This window comes from Malaclemys terrapin, chromosome 1, assembly GCF_027887155.1.
Source record: "Malaclemys terrapin pileata isolate rMalTer1 chromosome 1, rMalTer1.hap1, whole genome shotgun sequence".
In the NCBI taxonomy this organism is placed as follows: domain Eukaryota; kingdom Metazoa; phylum Chordata; order Testudines; family Emydidae; genus Malaclemys; species Malaclemys terrapin.
Genome location: NC_071505.1, coordinates 28,749,045 through 28,768,290, shown reverse-complemented (window position 1 = coordinate 28,768,290; position 19,246 = coordinate 28,749,045). Strand labels below are relative to the sequence as shown.

The following is a 19,246-nucleotide window of genomic DNA, read 5'->3' as shown; positions in this document are numbered from 1 at the left end:
CACATGCTTAATGACTCACTCATAACATTGTTTCTGCTATGCATATGGGCATGAGACAATTATCATGCCTCTCTTGATCTGTTTAAGGTTAAATGGGTTATATTTAAATGATAAGATGGGACTTCTGCTTATAGCATTTTATTTTTATTTTTAAGTGTCAATAACCTTTTGAAATCTTATCAAAAGCAATTTTGAGGTGTTCTTTTGCTTTGATGTAGCTGTTAGTCACTAGCAGGAAATCAAAGCCTGTATTTTCTTTTCATCTGTTTGTATTTTTATTTCAGTGGTATCAGTTAATATAAGGCAGCTCTGAGCATAATGTACAAATTAGGAGAGGTTTGATGAGGCAAAATGTTAAACGTCATAACAGGTTTCTTTTCCTCCTGCAGGTATCCAATTAGTTTGGTTGTCACATAAAAGAATGTGGCTTGAGCTGATCATTCTTTTAAAGTTTGGTAAGTGCAAATACTTTACACATGTCCAGGCTAAACCTTTTTGGTTAATATTGTGTAATTTACATATTTTCCTAGCCTTTCATTACATTGCTTCATCTTTCCTCTAGTGTTTTAAATGGTTATTAAATTCTACTGAAATATAGTCCTGGTTAGACACAGGTGCAACACTACAATAACTCCTCTTTCCAGCACCTCCATTCCAAAGACCTGATTCAAAGTTTGTTAAAGTCAAAGGAAACACTCCCATTGTATTCAATAGGCTTTGGGTCAGGCCCTAAAACAGGTAACCCATGCCTGCCAACAGTTGATAAATGTGAATCTGGGAAGCAAAGCAGGGCAGATTAATCAAACACTCCTATTACTTGACCACTGAAAATGCTTGTAAATAAGCTGCCTGTCTGAAATATATCCTAAGCCATAAATTGAAGTTTGACAGTTTCAGCACTCCCTACAAACACTCTTAATTGATGCTATTCTGCTATTTCTAAAACTGCATTAATAATGTCTCTAGTTTCCCATAGAATCCTAGATCACAATTTTTATCAGAACTTCAGCCAAGCAGAGTTAAACAATGATGCCTCCAAGGCTTCCATTCCTGTTCAATGTTTCAGGACAGAACTTGCCTAAAAGGGTAAAACCCTGCAAGGAAAATCTTAACTTACTGGGAGGAAAATATTGAAAGTCATGTCGGGCAAAGCAAGCCATAAAGCTTTGTGATTATCTGATTCCTAATTATTTTCTGTTCCTAAACTTCCATCTTCTCCTGGAAAAAGCCAGGGGTTCAATTCAAGCAATCTGACAAGCTAAGGAATCACTGACTTGGATTCCAGTCTCAGTTACACTGGTATAAATCTGGAGCAACTCAATTGAAATCAGCAGAGTTACTCCAGATTTATATTAATGTAAATGAGATCAGAATCTGGCCCTGTTCATGGGGTCACCTGTGATGTTATCAATAATACTGCATCAGTGCTTGCTATATATACATATGAAGCACAAAGCAACTGCCTGGCAGTTTCACATGTTTACTGCACAATGTAATATTGATCAAATTTTTAGCACTGATGTGCAATATGCTAGTTACCAATTTATTTATAATGATCTGCAGCAGGTGTGTTCAGACTGGAAATAAGGCACACATTTTTAACGGGGAGGGTAATTAACCATTGGAACAACCTACCAAGGGTTGTGGTAGATTCTCCATCATCGGCAACGTTTAAATCAAGATGGGATGTTTTTCTAAAAGACATGCTCTATTTCAAACAGGAATTAGTTTGGGGAAGTTCCTATGGCCCATCTTATACAGGAGGTCAGACAAATGGTCCATTCTAGTCTTGGAATCTATGAACCTATGAATTAGAGAAGCTCTTTTGCATCCTGTCAAGCAGCTTTACCAAAGGACAAAAGGAAAGTGTAGACAAAGGACAATTCAGGTGATGTTGCAGTGTAGCTGCTTTTCTCTGGAGCATATAGCCGAGCATGTCACATCATTACAGCTGTATTTGTCTTCTTTTGTGTTCAGTGCTGTTAAGTCTCCTGCATGCAGAGGATGACTGTGATAGTGGCTCCTGTCATCCAACCATTGGAGATCTTCTAGTGGGTCGCAGTGAGCAACTAACAGCTTCATCAGTTTGTGGACTGACTGGCCCTCAGAAATACTGCATTATAGGCTACCTTGAGGTTGGTTTATTCTTATTTATAAAATAACTGCACATTATAAGAAGATGCTTCTAGATATGTTTAAATAATTAGCAGATGACAAGAAATATACCTGGTGAAAGTATATATTCTATTAGGGCCGGAAGACAGCTTGGTAGTAGCCTTCAGGATGATGTTTAATTTCTCAACAGAAATGGTAATGCATCAGTGAGACATAAGAACATAAGAATGGCTATATTGGGTCAGACCAATGGTCCATCTAGCCCAGTATCCTGTCTTCTGACCGTGACCAATGCCAGGTGCCCTAGAGGGAATGAACCGAACAGGCAATCAGCAAGTGATGCATCACCTGTTGTCCACTCCCAGCTTCTGGCAGTCAGAGGCTAGGGACACCCAGAGTATAGAGTTGCATCCCTGACCATCTTGGCCAATAGCCATTGATGGAACTATCCTCCATGAATTTATCTATTTCTTTTTTCAACCCTGTTACAGTTAACATTCCCTGGCAATAAGTTCCACAGATTGACTGTTCAAGGAAGTACTATGAAGAAGTACTTCCTTTTGTTTGTTTTAAACTTGCTGCCTGTTAATTTCACAGGGTGACCCCTAGTACTTGTGTTATGTGAAGGAGAAAATAACAGTTCTCTATTCACTTTCTCCACACCATTCATGATTGTAAAGACCTCAATCATATCCCCCCTTAGTCATCTCTTTTCAAGCTGAAAAGTCCCAGTCTTTTTAAACTTCCATACCCTTAAATCTTTTTTTTTTTTTTTGGCCCTTCTCTGTACCTTTTTCAATTCTAGTATATCTTTTTTGAGATGTGGCAATCAGAACTGCACGCAGTATTCAAGGTGTGGGTGTACCATGGCTTTATATAGTGGCATGATGATATTTTCTGTCTTCTTATCTATCCCTTTCTTAATGATTTCCAACATTCCGTTTGCTTTTTTGACTGCTGCTGCACATTGAGCGGATGTTTTCAGAGAACTATCCACAATGACTCCAAGATCTTTTTTGAGTTTTAACAACTAATGTGGACTGCATCATTTTGTTTGTATTGTTGGGATTATGTTTTCTAATAGGCATTACTTTGCATTTATCAAAATTGAATTTCATCTACCATTTTGTTGCCCAGTCACACAGTTTTGTGAGATCCTTTTGTAGCTCTTTATAGTCTGCTTGGGACTTAACTATCTCGAGTAGATTTTCTATCATCTGCAAATTTTGCCCCCTCTTTTTTGTTCACCTCTTTTTTCCAGATCATTTATGAATATGTTGAACAGCACTGGTCCTAGTACAGATTCCTGGGGGGCACCGCTATTTACCTCCTTCCATTCTGAAAACTGACCATTTATTCCTACCCCGTAGCCTGTTCTTTAACCAGTTACTGATCCATGAGAGGACCTTCTCTCTTATCCCAGGACTGCTCAATGTATTCACAAATGAATACATGAATCTCCAGTGACACTTTGCTGCTGCCGTCCTCAAGTAGTTTTCCTGTAAAATGCCTCATAAAGGCAAACATACACAGTATTTGTCAGTCTGATGGGCATTCATGCATGTGAAGAATGTAGTTTTGTAAGGCTATGTCTATACTTCAAGCTGGAGGTGTGAATTCCAGTTCAAGGAGACATGCCCTCACTAGCTCTGATCAGCCAGCCCACTAAAAATAGTGTAGCCGTGTCGGTGTGAGGGGCTAGCCACCCAAGTACATACCTATCCAAGATGCTAAGCATATATTTGAGGTGGCTAACTCTTCCCATGGCTCATGCCACCACAGCTATGCTCTACCTTTAGTGGGCTAGCCTGGGTATGTCTTCTCGTGCTGGGAATTACACCTCCAGCCCAAAGTGTAGATATACCCCCAGTGGCAAGATTTGGTTTCTTGTGTACTGCACCTATAAATCTTTTAGGTGCCTAAATGCCTTTCAGGATCTAATCCTAACTCCTACTGATTTCAATGGCGTTAAGCACCTAAATACCTTCGGGGTTCTGCACCTAAGAGTCTGCTGGATGCAGTTGCCATTTTGTGTTCAGTTTAGATGTCGTGTGTTGCAGAGGAGACACATACACAATGTGCTCTCTTATGTTGCTGTTTCGTTGTGTAATTTAAAATAAAAAATAATTAATTGAGCAACCATTCTTTGTGTATGAAAAACATAACAGCATATGTATGCTCTTTGACTGTGCAGGGAGGTTAGCCTGATTTCCCGGACAGTTTTGTGAACGTCAGAGAGGAATAGGAGCCAGCATGAGCAAACAGAGCACTCCCCCGAAAAAGCTGCTAAAACTGTCAGTTCTGACATTGCAACACATTTATTTGGGTTGTTGTAATTCAGTGAGTTGCAATGAATTCAAAGCTGTTTGCACTAGATAAACTCATTATCTTGATAGATGCATCTTGTCCCCTTCCACATGGCTGCAGTGGGCCTTGCCTGCACTAAAATCAATCTGGCTTTGCCACATAAGGGGCCAGATGCGTAGAAACGTATGGAGGGAGTCTGCACCCTGTGTATGCCCTGGAGCCCAGCTCTGAAGGGACCCACATCTCTGTGTAGCCGAGCGTAGGCGACAGGGAAGTGATGGATAGGGCTCTGCATATCTAGCAGTCATTGCCTGTTATCAAACTTCCTACTGGTATAAATTGGGGTTTCCCTGAGCAAGGACTGTAGGACATAGTCCCATGAAGTTAATAAATAATCACGAGAAAAAAATATTTTTCACTAAATACCAGATGTGAACTGCAGAGGAAGTTAATGAGACATTGCTCATTTTAGAGGTAATTTTAAAATTACTATTTATCACCTTCTGGTCAAGTGCTGTGACATGTTTAAAGTATAATATACTCCAGAACTAAGATAGTCAGATGGTGCATATCGAGCTAGTGCTGGTCATCTTATTCATTGTAAATCAACGATCTGATGAATTTAACCACTTTTTCCATTCTCAAATAGTTTGTGAATTAGTCCTATTTTCTGTGAATCTCTTCACATTTTGTAATTATCCACCAAATAGTTTGAATGAACAATTCTCAGGCAACATGGTTATTCATGAACTATTCCCTATAACGATTTACTCTGATATTTGTTTTGTGTGGCCTTAAATGCACATGTTGTTTACTGCAACTTTTTTAGCCAGGAGATTAAGGAATGAGAAATAATGAATAGTGAATAATCTTGTTTGCTCATGCCTACCCTTGATAAGAACATAAGAACATAAGAACGGCCGTACTGGGTCAGACCAAAGGTCCATCTAGCCCAGTATCCTGTCTACCGACAGTGGCCAATGCCAGGTGCCCCACAGGGAGTGAACCTAACAGGTAATGATCAAGTGATCTCTCTCCTGCCATCGATCTCCACCCTCTGACAAACAGAGGCTAAGGACACCATTCCTTACCCATCCTGGCTAATAGCCATTAATGGACTTAACCTCCATGAATTTATCCAATTCTCTTTTAAACGCTGCTATAGTCCTAGCCTTCACAACCTCCTCAGGCAAGGAGTTCCACAAGTTGACTGTGTGCTGTGTGAAGAAGAACTTCCTTTTATTTGTTATTTAATATCATGTGAATATGATATTGTTAAGATGAACAGCCATTCTTGAGACATTAGCACAATGATTTGTGTGATCTGACACTGGTTAAGTGTCATGTCCTCTCTAGTTATTATTTTGCATAGAGGTTAAGAGCCTACTACTGCTACCACCTAATGGGGTTATTCCTTCAGCTCAAAGAGTGAAGGCCTGTGCTTTGGGGGCTTGACCCTATAAGGTGCTGAGCACTCTGGCCCCAATGCGGCAAAGGACTTCAGTATATGCATAACTTAACATATGTGAATAGTCCCACTGGAGTCAATGAAACTACTCACATGCTAAAATAATTGCTTTGCTGGAGCAAGGCCAGCCTTTTTAACCAATGAGAGTCCTGCATTCTTTTCCAACTGGTGACCCATGTCAAGGGTTCTTACAAGAGAAAAGCTGTTATTGTAAATATTTGTGATTAGTGAACATGGTACAACTGAACACCTCAAGTTAGAATCTGTCTCCAAGAAAGCTACACGAATGAGAACACGCGGGTGAACGTTGTTTTACATTGGATTTTTTGTGATATTTCTGCTTATTATTATTTTATTTCTGAGAACATAACATTAACTGAAAAAATGATTGTCAACATTTGTATTTGTAATATCTTTGTATTTGATTAACAAAGATATTACATCAGATGATCAGCAGAAAGCTACTAATTCCCATATCACTAATCCATATCCCCATAATTTCCAATCCTGTATCATATTGCTTCAGAGGGAGGGGTAACCACAGCCCTGGAAAAGGATGTTGATTACATTCCCTCCATGCATAGGACAGGGAGTGGAGGGGAGTGGGGAAGAACCAAGGCTCGGACAATCCCCACCCCCATGACTTCTCAAATCTCTTCTTAAAACCCATTTTGTCCCCACAATCATTGCTACCATGTTGTACTCACCAATAATCTCTCCACACCTTCATTTGCTGTAACCAGTATCTCATCTGTTGTTTCCTCTAAGGTTTTCTCCCCTTAAATTGTTAATTCTATGGAGCAGAGAGTATGACTTTATGTTTTGTAAAGTGTCAGGTACACTGAAAATGTTCTATAAATAGTTTGTACTAATAACCTCTATGTGTCTCACTTTCTTCATCTGTAAAATGAAGATACTAATACTTCCATACACAGGGCTGTTGTGAGATTCAGTTTGAGGCCATCAAATGGAAGATGCAAAGTACTAAGTGCCCTAATTAATAACATAAAGGAGGGCAGATGAATAAAGATTGTTATTGAAATTAGAATACATTGTTTCAGCAATAGCATTTTGGGACTGCATGCTCAGTGTGTGTTCTCTGATTTTGTGTACATAATTGGCAGCTTGCTGAAACATCATTAGAAATAATGTTATGATACTGTTCTAATGAAAATCCAGAGTAACAGAGGGAACAGAATAGGCCACAGTCCAACAAAGATTTATGCAGATGATTAACTTTAGGCACTTTAAGAAATCCCATTGAAGGCTTGATCTGAACATTTTATTGAAAATTCTGATTCAAGATTCAAAACACAACTTGATATTTATGTTTAGAAAGAGAACACTGTATATATTTTAGTCCTGTTTATAAAGTGTGACTGTATGTTTCTAAATTGCATGCTTATGTAAAATATGTGATTTAAAATATTATTCTACTTAGTACGTATACAAATTTTACAAGGAAAAGAAGAAAAAGTGCTATTGGAGAAGGTGTAAAACTGCAAATTTCAGAGATTAACGTAACCTGGCAGATTTTGCTATGTAAAACAAGCATATGCTTGTCATGTAGAGAGCAAAAATCTACTATGCAAGGTCAAAGTAAGCAAAGTCAGTATCATATTATACATGTCCATACAAACCTGAGGCTTGGTGATCTCCACCCCACTAAGCATTTTTGTAGCTTTAGCTTTCTATAAAAATAGCATTTTAAAATGAAGTGTGTAGGATATTTTTTCTATTTATATATACACACATTCAGGGTCAGACACACTGTAGTAATGGTTGCATATAATATAAATTCATTAGTGTTTACAAGCTATGAAATAATTATATACGTTACATACATACGTGTAAATATTCTGTACAATATTTACTAATTCCCTGGGGATTATACACTTTAAAAACATGCAAACATTTTATATACAACATAAGAACATAAGTGAGTAGAACACCCAGCCTTCCACAAGCAGGATAAAGAAAAAGGGTCACCTGGCCTCCTCCTGAGGCTGCTAGCCAGCTTCATATTGTCATAAATGTGTTACTTGTATTTGGTGTCTTAATAGCAATGTGCAGCCAAGGATGAATCTGTTAGAATCAGCTGTTCAGATATCTGTTTGTGAACCAATTTAATTTTTAAGAACATAGTTTAATTTTTAATAACAGTTTAATAGGTTCTCCTTCCAAGAGCCTCTCCAGCCTTACGAGCACAAATTCTTCCCCGATCCTCACTCCAGAATCTCATTACGCTCTCTCTCACACTGCCGGTGCTGAAAAGCTTTATGCACCGGTAACAAAAGAGATAAAAGAGTTTTTAATTTTCTAATAAAGTTCCTCCTCGGCAACTCCCTGCCCATGAAACAAGCTCCTCCTGACATCAGTACCAAAGACCATCACAAATTCATTCACATTTTCCTTTTAAGCTCCCCCTCCTCAGAAAAAAACTGGGGGAAACAGGTATTCTTCTGGCATGCCCTGATGGTCCCCAAATTTGGGCTCTGGCTAACCAAGGCCCCCGTCCTACAGTATGCACATGTGGGTTTTTTTGCACATGAGACAGCACACTGGGCTCAATGAGACTACTCACACGTAAAGTTAAGTGTGTGCATGAGTGTTGGCAGAATCAGGTCCCAAGAGACAGGCCCCAATCCTGAAAACACCGAGGCATGTGCTAATCTACTGGACAATGGGGGCAGAGATTGCACTGATAGTTTGTCTTGCTTATTCTGTTTTTTAGGGTGAACAGAAATGCTTCCTTTGTGATTCCAGATACCCATATAATCCCTATACCCATCCCAACAGTCACCCAATTGAAAACGTTATCACAACTTTTGAGCCAGACCGGAAAAAGAAGTGGTGGCAGTCAGAAAATGGTAGGTTACAGTCAAGTAATGTTTCTCAACTTGGCTAGTTTAGCTTATTCTAATCAATATTTGCAATCATCACTTTATGAAACCATAAGACAATATGGCAGGGGTTTTCAACCATTTTGTTTCTGAGGCCCCCTCTCCCCTAACATGCTGAAATAATTCCAGGGCCCAAGAGTGGGGGTGCGGCCCAGGGCTTTGGCCATGTGGAGGGTTTGGGCCTTCAGCATGGGGTTGGAGGGCTGGGGGCTTGGGGCTTCAGCCATGGGGTACCTCAGGTGACCAGACGTCCCGATTTTATCGGGACTGTCCCAATATTTACTTGTTTGTCCCGCCTCCCGACCGATGTTTGGTCGGGACACTGGACAAAGAAGCAATTTTTGCCCTCCGCTCCGGTTCACGCCCTCCCCCGCCCGACTCCGCCCTCTCCTTCCCCCATTGGATAGCTCCCCAAATCCCCGCCCTGGCCCCGCCTCTTCCCCACGCACGCTGCTTGTGCACCGATCAGCTGCATGGTGGCAGCGCAAGTGCTGGAGGGAGGCCAGACACCAGCGTGTGTGGCGCGGCCGCCATGAAGATTAAGAAGGTGGTGCGGTGCAACAGCTGCGCCTGGAGGCCAGCAGAGCAGGGATGTGTGGAGCGGGGATGGAGGAAGGACGGTCGGGCAGTTGCTCCGAGTCCGCGCCTCTCTCTTGGCGTGGCGGCTGTGGGGGTTCCGGGATGCGGGCGCTGTAACCCGAAACCTCCCGCCTGTGAGTGGAGCGGAGGCGGCGGGGGAAGAAGGAAGTGGCTCGGCTCGGCAGTCCCACACACACCAAGGAGGGAGCCAGGGCCGGCTCCAGGCACCAGCTTGGCAAGCTGGTGCTTGGGGCGGCCACTCCGGACAGGGGCAGCAGGTCCAGCTATTCGGCGGCAATTCGGCAGACAGTCCCTCACTTCCACCTTCCGCCAAATTGCTGCCGCAGATCGCGATCGCGGCTTTTTTTTTGTGTGTGTGTGTGGCTGCTTGGGACGGCCAAAACCCTGGAGCTGGCCCAGGGGGGAGCGCTCCGGTTTGTTCACTGGAGCTTATGGCAGCTACAGGGTGGGGAAGGGGGCGGGTCTGTGCCTCCTTTGCGGGGCTCTCTCAGCCCCGGGTGGGTTCTTGCTGCCCCCTGCTCCTGCGGCCTTCCCGGTCCCACCCCCCGGGACTTTGCCTCCTGCACCAGCCTTTGTGTGCGGCCGCGCCACACACGCTGGTGTCTGGCCTCCCTCCAGCGCTTGCGCCGCCGCCATGCAGCTGATCGGGACAGTTTGGGACAGTCCCGATAAAATCAGGACGTCTCGTCACCCTAGGGGTACCAGGGCTAGCGCTTCTACCCCACAGGCATAGGTGGTGGGTATAATAGGCCAGGGGAGGCAAAACTTCCCCAGCGCAGCTGCCGCTGCCCTGCCAGCGAACACCTGGGCTGTGGGGCGCCCGCCTGCACTCCACCTCTTCCTGTCTCTGCTCTGCCCCTTCCCTGAGGCCCCCATTGCCTGCACCTGCGTGGCTGAATCCCTCCTCTCCTCCACTTCCTCTCCCCCACTTCCCTTCCCCCTCTCCAGAGTTCCCCATTGCTTGCCATGTCCCGCCTCTCTTTTACCTCCCCTCCCCCATAAGGACCACCCAACCCGCCGCTTGCTACACCCCGGCAGGCAGTGGGGGCCTCACAGGGAAGGGGGTGTAGAGGAGAGGAGGGACACAGTGAGTGGCAGGCCAGGGGGGCCTTGCAGGGGAGGGGGGTTGGAGGAGAGGAGTGAGTGAGTGGCAGGGGCCTTGTGGGGGATGGGGGAAGAGAGGATGGATGCGGCAAGCTGCAGGTGGTGGGGACCTCACGGGGGTGGGGGGGAAGGAGAGGAGGAACGCAGCAGTGGGGGGGCCAGGCAGGGAGGGGGCTGAGCGGGGGTGGGACCTGGGGTGGAGTGTGGGTAGGGCTGTGGGCGGAAGAAGCGGGACAAGGAGAGCTAGACTCCCCCAGGGGAAGCTTCACCTGCCGCCCATGCCCACGGGCTGCCAGGATCCTGCCCCATGGGGCACCAAGGCTTGAGGGTCTTTAAGCCCATGACAGGGAGGGGCGCGCTTGGGGCTTCTGCAACTTCAGCCCTGCAGTCGGGGGGACTCTGGGTTTCAGCTGCGGGGTGTCAGGGTTGGGGGCTCCGAGCTTTCTGCTCTGGGCACATCCCTTCTAAAGCCAGCCCTGCTTTGTGAACCCCCTTAAACCAGCTCACGGCTCCCCAGGGGCTGCGGAGCCCTGGTTGAGAACCGCTGCTAATGCCACATAGTGCTTTGCCCTGTCATAGGGCCTGAGCACTAGCATGAATATTCATGCAAATACCCAGCCTTCCATGCCCAAATCTAAATTCCTCCTCCGCATAATATTGGGGTGCACTTATTCTATAAGATAGAGTATCCATACATATTAATGCCAATTAGCTCATTCTCAAACCTGCCACTTCTTGTCCAAACTGGTTTATGGTGGTTACTTCCATGTTCCTGCTGTGTTCCCTGTGGTCACCGTCTACCATTAAGTTATGACTCTTACTCTGAGGCAGGGACGGTGCAAGGATATTTTGCGCCCTAGGCGAAACTTCCACCTTGCCCCCTCCTCCCCTCCCGGTAACATCGGTTCATTGAGGGGCAAATCCCAACGAGCCTTTATAGAGCCGACGGGCCAGTCATGCCCAGGGGCTGCTCCCCAGATCAGGTTCCTCCCTTCCCGCCCCCTGAAGGGTGCACAGCTCCCCCACCGCCCATGAGCCCTCCCCGCCCCACCCCAGTGGCCCCCGCCCCGAGTCCACTCACTGGCTTTGCTGGGCTTGGGCTGCTGCAGCAGCTCGGCAGGGAGGAGCTGCCTTCTGGGGGCTCCTGCAGCAGATGCATGCGGGCAGAGGCCCCCGGCTCCCCCCTCACTGTGCTCGGGTTCCGCAGCTCCCGGGAGTGTGAGCCGCCACTGCCCTTCCCTCTCCCGGAGCAGTCTCAGGGCCCTGCGCCCCAGCAGCAGCTCACATGCCTGGGAGCCGCAGATCCCAAGCGTGGCGAGGGGGGAGCTGGGGAGCGCATGGGGGCCTCTGCCCGCATGCATCTGTTGCAGTCTGAAGGGCCCCCCAGGGGGGTGCCAGGTCACAGGATGGGCGGGGGGCGTGACTGCTCCCCTCTAGTGGCGCCGCTGCCTTTGCAGGGCTCCTGCTCCCCTGCCCCGCGCCGGCTCCTCCATGGCTGGGGCTCACCCCTCCCCCCCCCGCAAGCCCTATGCAGTATTATTAAACTGGTGCCCCTATGCCCAACGGCAGCCTGAGCTTGCAGCCCAGCAGGGGCAGGGGTGGAGGGACAAGGCAGAAAGAACAACAAGACGCCAAGCCAGGGTCGGCTCCAGGCACCAGCTTGGCAAGCTGGTGCTTGGGGCGGCCACTCCGGACAGGGGCGGCAGGTCCAGCTATTCGGCGGCAATTTAGCGGACGGTCCCTCACTCCCGCTAGGAGCGAAGGACCTTCGGCCGAATTGCCACTGCAGATCGCGATCGCTGCTTTTTTTTTTTTTTTTTTTTTGTGGCTGCTTGGGGCGGCCAAAACCCTGGAGCCAGCCCTGCACCCAGCCTGCCTCACGGTGGCGGAGAGTCACAGTTCTCTGCAGAGACCCCTGTACCCTCTCCCTCACGCAGAATGGACATGCAGAAGGTACTTAATTAAAAGCACTAAACTTGGGAATAAAAAATGTCAGTCACAGGTATTTTGATATGCCCTGAAGTTTGTCAGACATTTATTTGAAAAAACTTTGTAGTAAGGGCGAGTCAGCTGTCTTGCTGAATACAACATTAAATATTATGGAATACATGATGCAGCTTTTCTCTGTTTTACATTTTCTTAATCAGCATTTCTAAGCTGATTTTATATTTTAAATGTACTCTTAGCCTTCATAAAGTAATCATTCCAGATTACTACATATTTAACTTACTGAAACAGACATTATTTTAAATTAATCAGTCACAGAGGTTTAGTGTGTTCATAACAATGTTCTTTGCTTTTAGAAAAAGGGAACACTAATTTACTGTGTGTGATCTCCATAACAATACACATGTTTATGAAATTTCACCAACTTTAAAAAAAAAATGTTTCCAAAGATTTTAGGCATAACAAAGGATTTTATATCTTACTAATTTTGCTTAAAACTAGTTCATCAGATAGTCAGAAGTAAAGAAAGGGAAACTGTCCAGCCATCTGGAAGCAAAGGGCTGTTGCTTCCTTCAATGAGGGTAAGGAGGGAAGAGGGGGTGAAGGGAGAAATGGATGGACAGAAAGGACAGGAAGACTTTGGAAGTAAGTTTTTTTTACTATTGTAATTAAAATGTGTATTTTAGATAAGCGTGGTCTTTTGAAGGGAGGTTTAGGTTGGACATTAGGAAAAACTTCCTAACTGTCAGGGTGGTTAAGCACTGGAATAAATTGCCTAGGGAGGTTGTGAAATCTCCATCATTGGGGATTTTTAAGAGCAGGTTAGAAACCTGTCAGGGATGGTCTAGATAATACTTAACTCTGCCTTGAGTGCAGGGGACTGGACTAGACGACCTCTTGAGTTCTTTGATTTTATGATATGGGTTGTTAATATTAAGATGCGTGATTGTGGACCCAAGATATGCCACATATTGATGAGGGGTAGGTATTAATCTGTTACAGTCACAGAAGATGATCAAATATGGTTGGGTTTTCAAAAATTTAAACAAAGAAGGGATATAAAAGATCCAGTCTAGTTCCCTAATTTTGGGGTTCATCAGTTTCCCAAGACAGTGTAAACTGAATCAGCTCTCCCTTACTTTTCCTTCCCATCTTTGTTTTGAATGGTCTTCACAATATAAGATTGTAAGTATGAAAATGCAGGAAACCACATTATTGTACTGATCTTATTTTTATACTTGTGCAGACTGATTTTTCTATTATTTCAATGATATTTGTCTACGTTAATTAAAGATTCTGTGTCTGCTTCACCAAATTTTATCTTCTTAATTAACTCCAAGTAGCAACCTGAAAAAGAACCTGTTATCTGTGACAAATGTATGTTGCATCCCAATAAATAATTATAATTGTAATAATTAATCAGGCTACAGTGGCATCACAAACAGGAGTGATGAAGCACATAGCAGAGACCCTGTGGCAGGGGCAGTAGTGGGGGGCCTTGCGGGGGCTATAGCCACCCCAAAATTTACCTTAGCCCCCTTGTAGCCACCCTATAACAGCTGCCACTCTCCAGCCGTCCAATTCTGAAGGCAGAGCAGAGCGAGTGGTGGCTGCTGGCCAGGCATCCAGCTAAGAAACTCAAAAACTAAAGGAAAAACTCAGAAGAAGTAGAAGAAACAGCAGAATAATGCTAACCAGTGGTTCTCAACCTTGTTCTTTCCAAGTCCCTCCCACCCCCAACATGCTATAAAAACTCCAGGGCCCAGGGGGCAGGCCTCAGGGCTTCAGTTGTGGGATACCGGGGCTCAGGGCTTCTGCCAGCGGGGTGCTGAGCTTCTGCCCCATGGGATGCCATGGCTTGAGGCTTTAGCTCTGGCGGTGGTGGGGGAGGGGATCAGAGTTTCTATCCCATAGGGCAGGGGGACTCAGGGATTCGGGCTTCAGCCCTGCAGTTGGGGGGGGTTGGGGCTTCTGCTCTGTAGGGCCCTGGGGCTCGGGGCTTCCACCACGGGGTGCCAGGGCTAGGGGCTCCAAGCTTTCTGCCCTGGGCCCCAGCCAGTCTAAACCCAGCCCTGCTTCACGGACCCCCAGAGACCAGCTCGCGGATCCCCAGGGGGCCACAGACCCCCTGAGGGCCATGGACCCCCCGGTTGAGAACTGCTGCAATATGATACATTCTCTTTCTCTCTGATTTATAATGTTGGAGCAAAGATTTATAATGATTTAGATCTGGTCATTCGTAACTACACAGGATTTCAGAAGCATTTGATAAAAAGAACTAACTTATCTATAGAGAAATTGTAAGCACGATACCTTGAATCAACTTATTTTCAACAGCTGAATCAAAGGAACTACAGCAGGATTGAATTACCTACCACAGAAATATATTTTTTCATATAGCATCTACTTTTAATTTAAATCTGTTTTTGTGATAAAACCTACAGCTGCATAAACCATGATAGCAGGTTGTGTACCCATAGGAAAGACAAGTAATTTTACATCACTGATCCTCACTGTTTTTTAATTTCTTTTCAGGCATTGACCATGTTAGCATTAGACTGGACCTAGAAACCTTATTCCAGTTCAGCCATCTTATACTGACTTTTAAGGTACTCTGTTTAGATATTTTACTTGAGCCTTCACATAGCTTTATGTAAAGAACATCATGGTTGCAAAGTCAAGCACTCAAAAGTTAGGAATGACAGAATTAAGGTTGCCTGTGCAACATTAATTTGGCCCCTCTGTGTGTATGATTTATTTTATAGTCTTTCATTACATGGTCACATACTATTTTTCCCAAAAGACCCCTACTTGGTTCTCTTAAAATTGCCTATTCACCATTTTCCCCAGTTTTGGGTAGTAGTAGTGATTCATTTTTTCTGAGAGAACTCAGTTGATGAACCCTGTTTCTTATGTGCTTCAGTTCATACTTAGACAGTCTATTTCAGAAAATCAAGGATCCCAAGTAGTTGACTGGGGAATTAATCCTGCAAGCCCGCATGCTTGGAATTGTCATCAGCTGTTATTGGAGTTCCATGTGGAGAGGGTTTGTAGGTTCAGACCTTAGGGCTTATGAAAGCAACATAAGCTAAACCGGAAAAGGCATTATTTGGAAGGAGTGTTTGCCAGGAAACTTCCCCTTGTAGAGAGAAACCCTTCTATTTAGGGTATATCTACACTGCAGTCGGGGACATACTCATGTGAACTTTGATATAGCTTGAGTAACAACAGAAGTGAAGCCATAGCAGCACAGGCTGCTGCTTGAGTGTGGGCCCAGGGTCCTGGGTGGGTGTGGCTAGATCAAAGCTAGCTCGGGTACGTCTCTATGTGCTACACTCACACTTCCCATTTGCTTTCATTTGCTGCTGACATACTCTTAGTTCTATTAAAAGCTTGTTCCAAATGTCTGTTTAAAGAATTATTGCAAAAATGTTTCTTCCAGACATTTCGGCCTGCGGCAATGTTGGTTGAGCGCTCCGCAGACTATGGTCACACCTGGAAGATATTTAGATATTTTGCACAAAACTGTGCTGAATCTTTCCCCAACATCCCTTCTGGTCCGGCAAAAGGAGTGGGAGATATTGTTTGTGATCCAAGATATTCAGACATTGAGCCCTCCACTGAAGGCCAGGTATTTCTCAGTGTTTGTGCTTTTTTTACTTCAAATTACACTGATTTTCTTCTCATGCCAATGAGATATCAGCGAGCCAGTTTGTATTCCACGTCTGATTCTTCTCACACACTGGTTTTACACGGGGAAATGCCTGCAATGGGTTACACTGAGAAGAAAATCAACACCATTCAGTTTTATTTTGAGTTTCAGATTCAAATGAACACATACAGAAACTCATCCAAAACTATGTAGTTTCTCCAGGTTTCCACTCTAAATCGTAAGTCCCTCCCCACAACAGGTCTTCACTCCCCCTAAACTTCCGCTGACCTGTTCAGAAGTCTATTCTCTGATATCTGCAGGTGACAGCCAGTTGGCTCCCTTCTTTAGCTTCAACCTGTGGGGCTGAGGGCTGGTCTCTCTAACAAATCCCCCCAAAGGGTCTTCTGTCTCCCCCACCAGTTTTTCAGTAAAGGGACTCAAAAGCTTTACTGAGTCCCATGGGACATTGATGGCAATTGCCACGGAGAAGCATCAGAATGGCCAGCATTAGATTAGCACCACCCTCCACTGGTTTTCCTGCATCCTTTCTGCTCCTATTCCCTTCACCTACAACATACTCTTTCTTCCAGTGTGGAACTTGGGTTCCAGAAATTTAGTCTACTTTAATTACAGAAAAAAGCTCTGTTCCCAGTTTTTCTGAAAGTCTCACAGGCCTCAAATGTTTTGGCACTCTTTATTCCCATGTATGAATCTGAAACCAGCCTTTAAGTGTCATAAAAATTTGAATAGCTCTACTTATAATGCATAAAAATCATGCTTCATGCAAAAGCTAGCTGAATATTATTTGTTAAATAATATTTATTAAATGTTGCATTATTTTATTAACATTTTTGTTATTATTTGCCCAGAATCTAAAATGGGGAAAATAATTTGTGAATACTCACCAATATTTACAAATTTCATGAACATGTTCCAATAAAATATTCACAAATAATTTTAAAAAATAATTAGCCATTGTTTAAATTATTTTTGAAGATAAATATATTGTATTCACCCAGCTTTACTTCATACAACCTGCACGCACACAGCTAAATTCAATGTTTAGGTGTCCTAATGCATCACTAATAACTGTATACAAGATGAACAGGAGTACTTGTGGCACCTTAGAGACTAACAAATTTATTAGAGCATAGTCCACGAAAGCTTATGCTCTAATAAATTTGTTAGTCTCTAAGGTGCCACAAGTACTCCTGTTCTTTTTGCGGATACAGACTAACACGGCTGCTACTCTGAAACCTGTATACAAGATATTAGCTGCTCATTTTAGCTCTGTTGCTATATACTGATATTTAGTATTAATTAGCCTTGAAATATTTCCAAATTTATAAAAAGCACTGTACTAGGAATTTATTTTTTGTAAGTTTCATAGGGCTAAAAAATAATTTTTAAAAACAAGAGTTACACAAAATTTCATAGCAGTTTTTGATTTTTCAGTAAAACAGGTACCATTATTCTCAGGGAAATGAAGATCATATATTTGCAAAAAGCATTAGATTCACCAGCAAACATTTATGTAGAAGGATACCCAAGAGAATTCTATTTAAATTATTTAACTTCTATTCCTCTTTGTCACAGGGAGCAGATTCCAATTCCCCACTCGCTTTTAAAGGGCCCAGTCACCCTGTGACACCCCCCCATTCATCTCTTCCGCTTCAGTCTCTTATGTTAGTTACTATCCTGAAGAGCTTGTTAGCAATTCTCCATTTCCTTCCCTTCTGAATCCTGCACATCAATGTAATATTGACCCCCAACCCAGCTTTACATAGGGCTGAGCTAGCTATTTCTTTAATTCCATACCCCTGCTCCCTTGGACCAATTTGGGTCGTGCTTTGCTACATTGCTACAAGTCAGCAAAGCACTTAAGCAGAGGCTTAACTTCAAGCACAATTATAAGTGCTTTGAGCCCTCATTTAGGAATGTAGTTATGTGTCCAACTTCAAGCATCTGTGGGGGAGAACGTGGGGGTCCTGGGCTAGGGGTGGGGTCATGTGGGGGGTAGTCAAAGGGGTTACTCCCCTGACCCCCACCTTCTCGCCCCCCCCCCAAAAAAATGTCCCCACCAGTTGCTGTCCCAGCCAATCAGGGTAAGCTGCTGGCAGGCCGGGACACTTTGTTTATTTACGGTATGTCTACACTACGGGATTAATCCGAATTTACAGAATTCTAATTTTGGAAACAGATTGTATAAAGTCGAATGTATGCAGCCACACTAAGCACATTAATTTGCGGTGTACGTCCATGTACCGGGGCTAGCGTCGATTTCCGTAGCGTTGCACTGTGGGTAGCTATCCCATAGCTATTCCATAGTTCCCGCAGTCTCCCCCGCCCATTGGAATTCTGGGTTGAGATCCCAGTGCCTGATGGGGCAAAAAACATTGTCGCAGGTGGTTCTGGGTACATCCTCCCCCCTCCCTCCATGAAAGCAACGGCAGACAACTGTTTCGCGCCTTTTTTCCTGCGTGAACACTGCAGACTCCATACCACGGCAAGCATGGAGCCCGCTCAGCTCAAGACAGCAGTCAGGAACATTGTAAACACCTCGTGCATTCTCATGCAGTTTATGCTGAACCAGGACCAGAAAAATGAGGCGAGGAGGAGGCGGCGACGGCAGCACAGCAACAAGAGTGATGAGGACATGGACATGGACATGGACACAGAATTCTCTCAAACCACGGGCCCCGGTGCTTTGGAGATCATGTTGTTAATGGGGCAGGTTCTATCCGTGGAACGCCGATTCTGGGCCCGGGAAACAAGCACAGACTAGTGGGATCGCATAGTGTTGCAGGTGTGGGACGATTCCCAGTGGCTGCGAAACTTTTGCATGCGTAAGGGCACTTTCATGGAACTTTGTGACTTGCTGTCCCCTGCCCTGAAGCGCCAGGATACCAAGATGAGAGCAGCCCTCACAGTTGAGAAGTGAGTGGCGATAGCCCTGTGGAAGTTTGCAACACCAGACAGCTACCGGTCAGTCGGGAATCAATTTGGAGTGGGCAAATCTACTGTGGGGGCTGCTGTGATGCAAGTAGCCAAAGCAATCATTGAGGTGCTGCTGCAAAAGGTAGTGACTCTGGGAAATGTGCAGGTCATAGTGGATGGCTTTGCTGCAATGGGATTCCCTAACTGTGGTGG

The 19,246-nt window shown here is 44.6% G+C and overlaps 1 protein-coding gene across 1 annotated transcript in view; it reads left to right on the top strand.

The window, feature by feature from the left end:
* Positions 1-19,246, top strand: part of LAMB4 (laminin subunit beta 4) — an 85,156-nt gene that overhangs the window by 1,192 nt on the left and 64,718 nt on the right. Inside the window, exons 2-6 of the mRNA XM_054016153.1 lie at positions 390-455; positions 1,978-2,135; positions 8,625-8,760; positions 14,980-15,053; positions 15,887-16,075. Of these exons, the coding sequence (XP_053872128.1) occupies positions 422-455; positions 1,978-2,135; positions 8,625-8,760; positions 14,980-15,053; positions 15,887-16,075 (591 nt within the window). The 5' untranslated portion in view covers positions 390-421. The remainder of the gene's footprint in view (positions 1-389; positions 456-1,977; positions 2,136-8,624; positions 8,761-14,979; positions 15,054-15,886; positions 16,076-19,246) is intronic.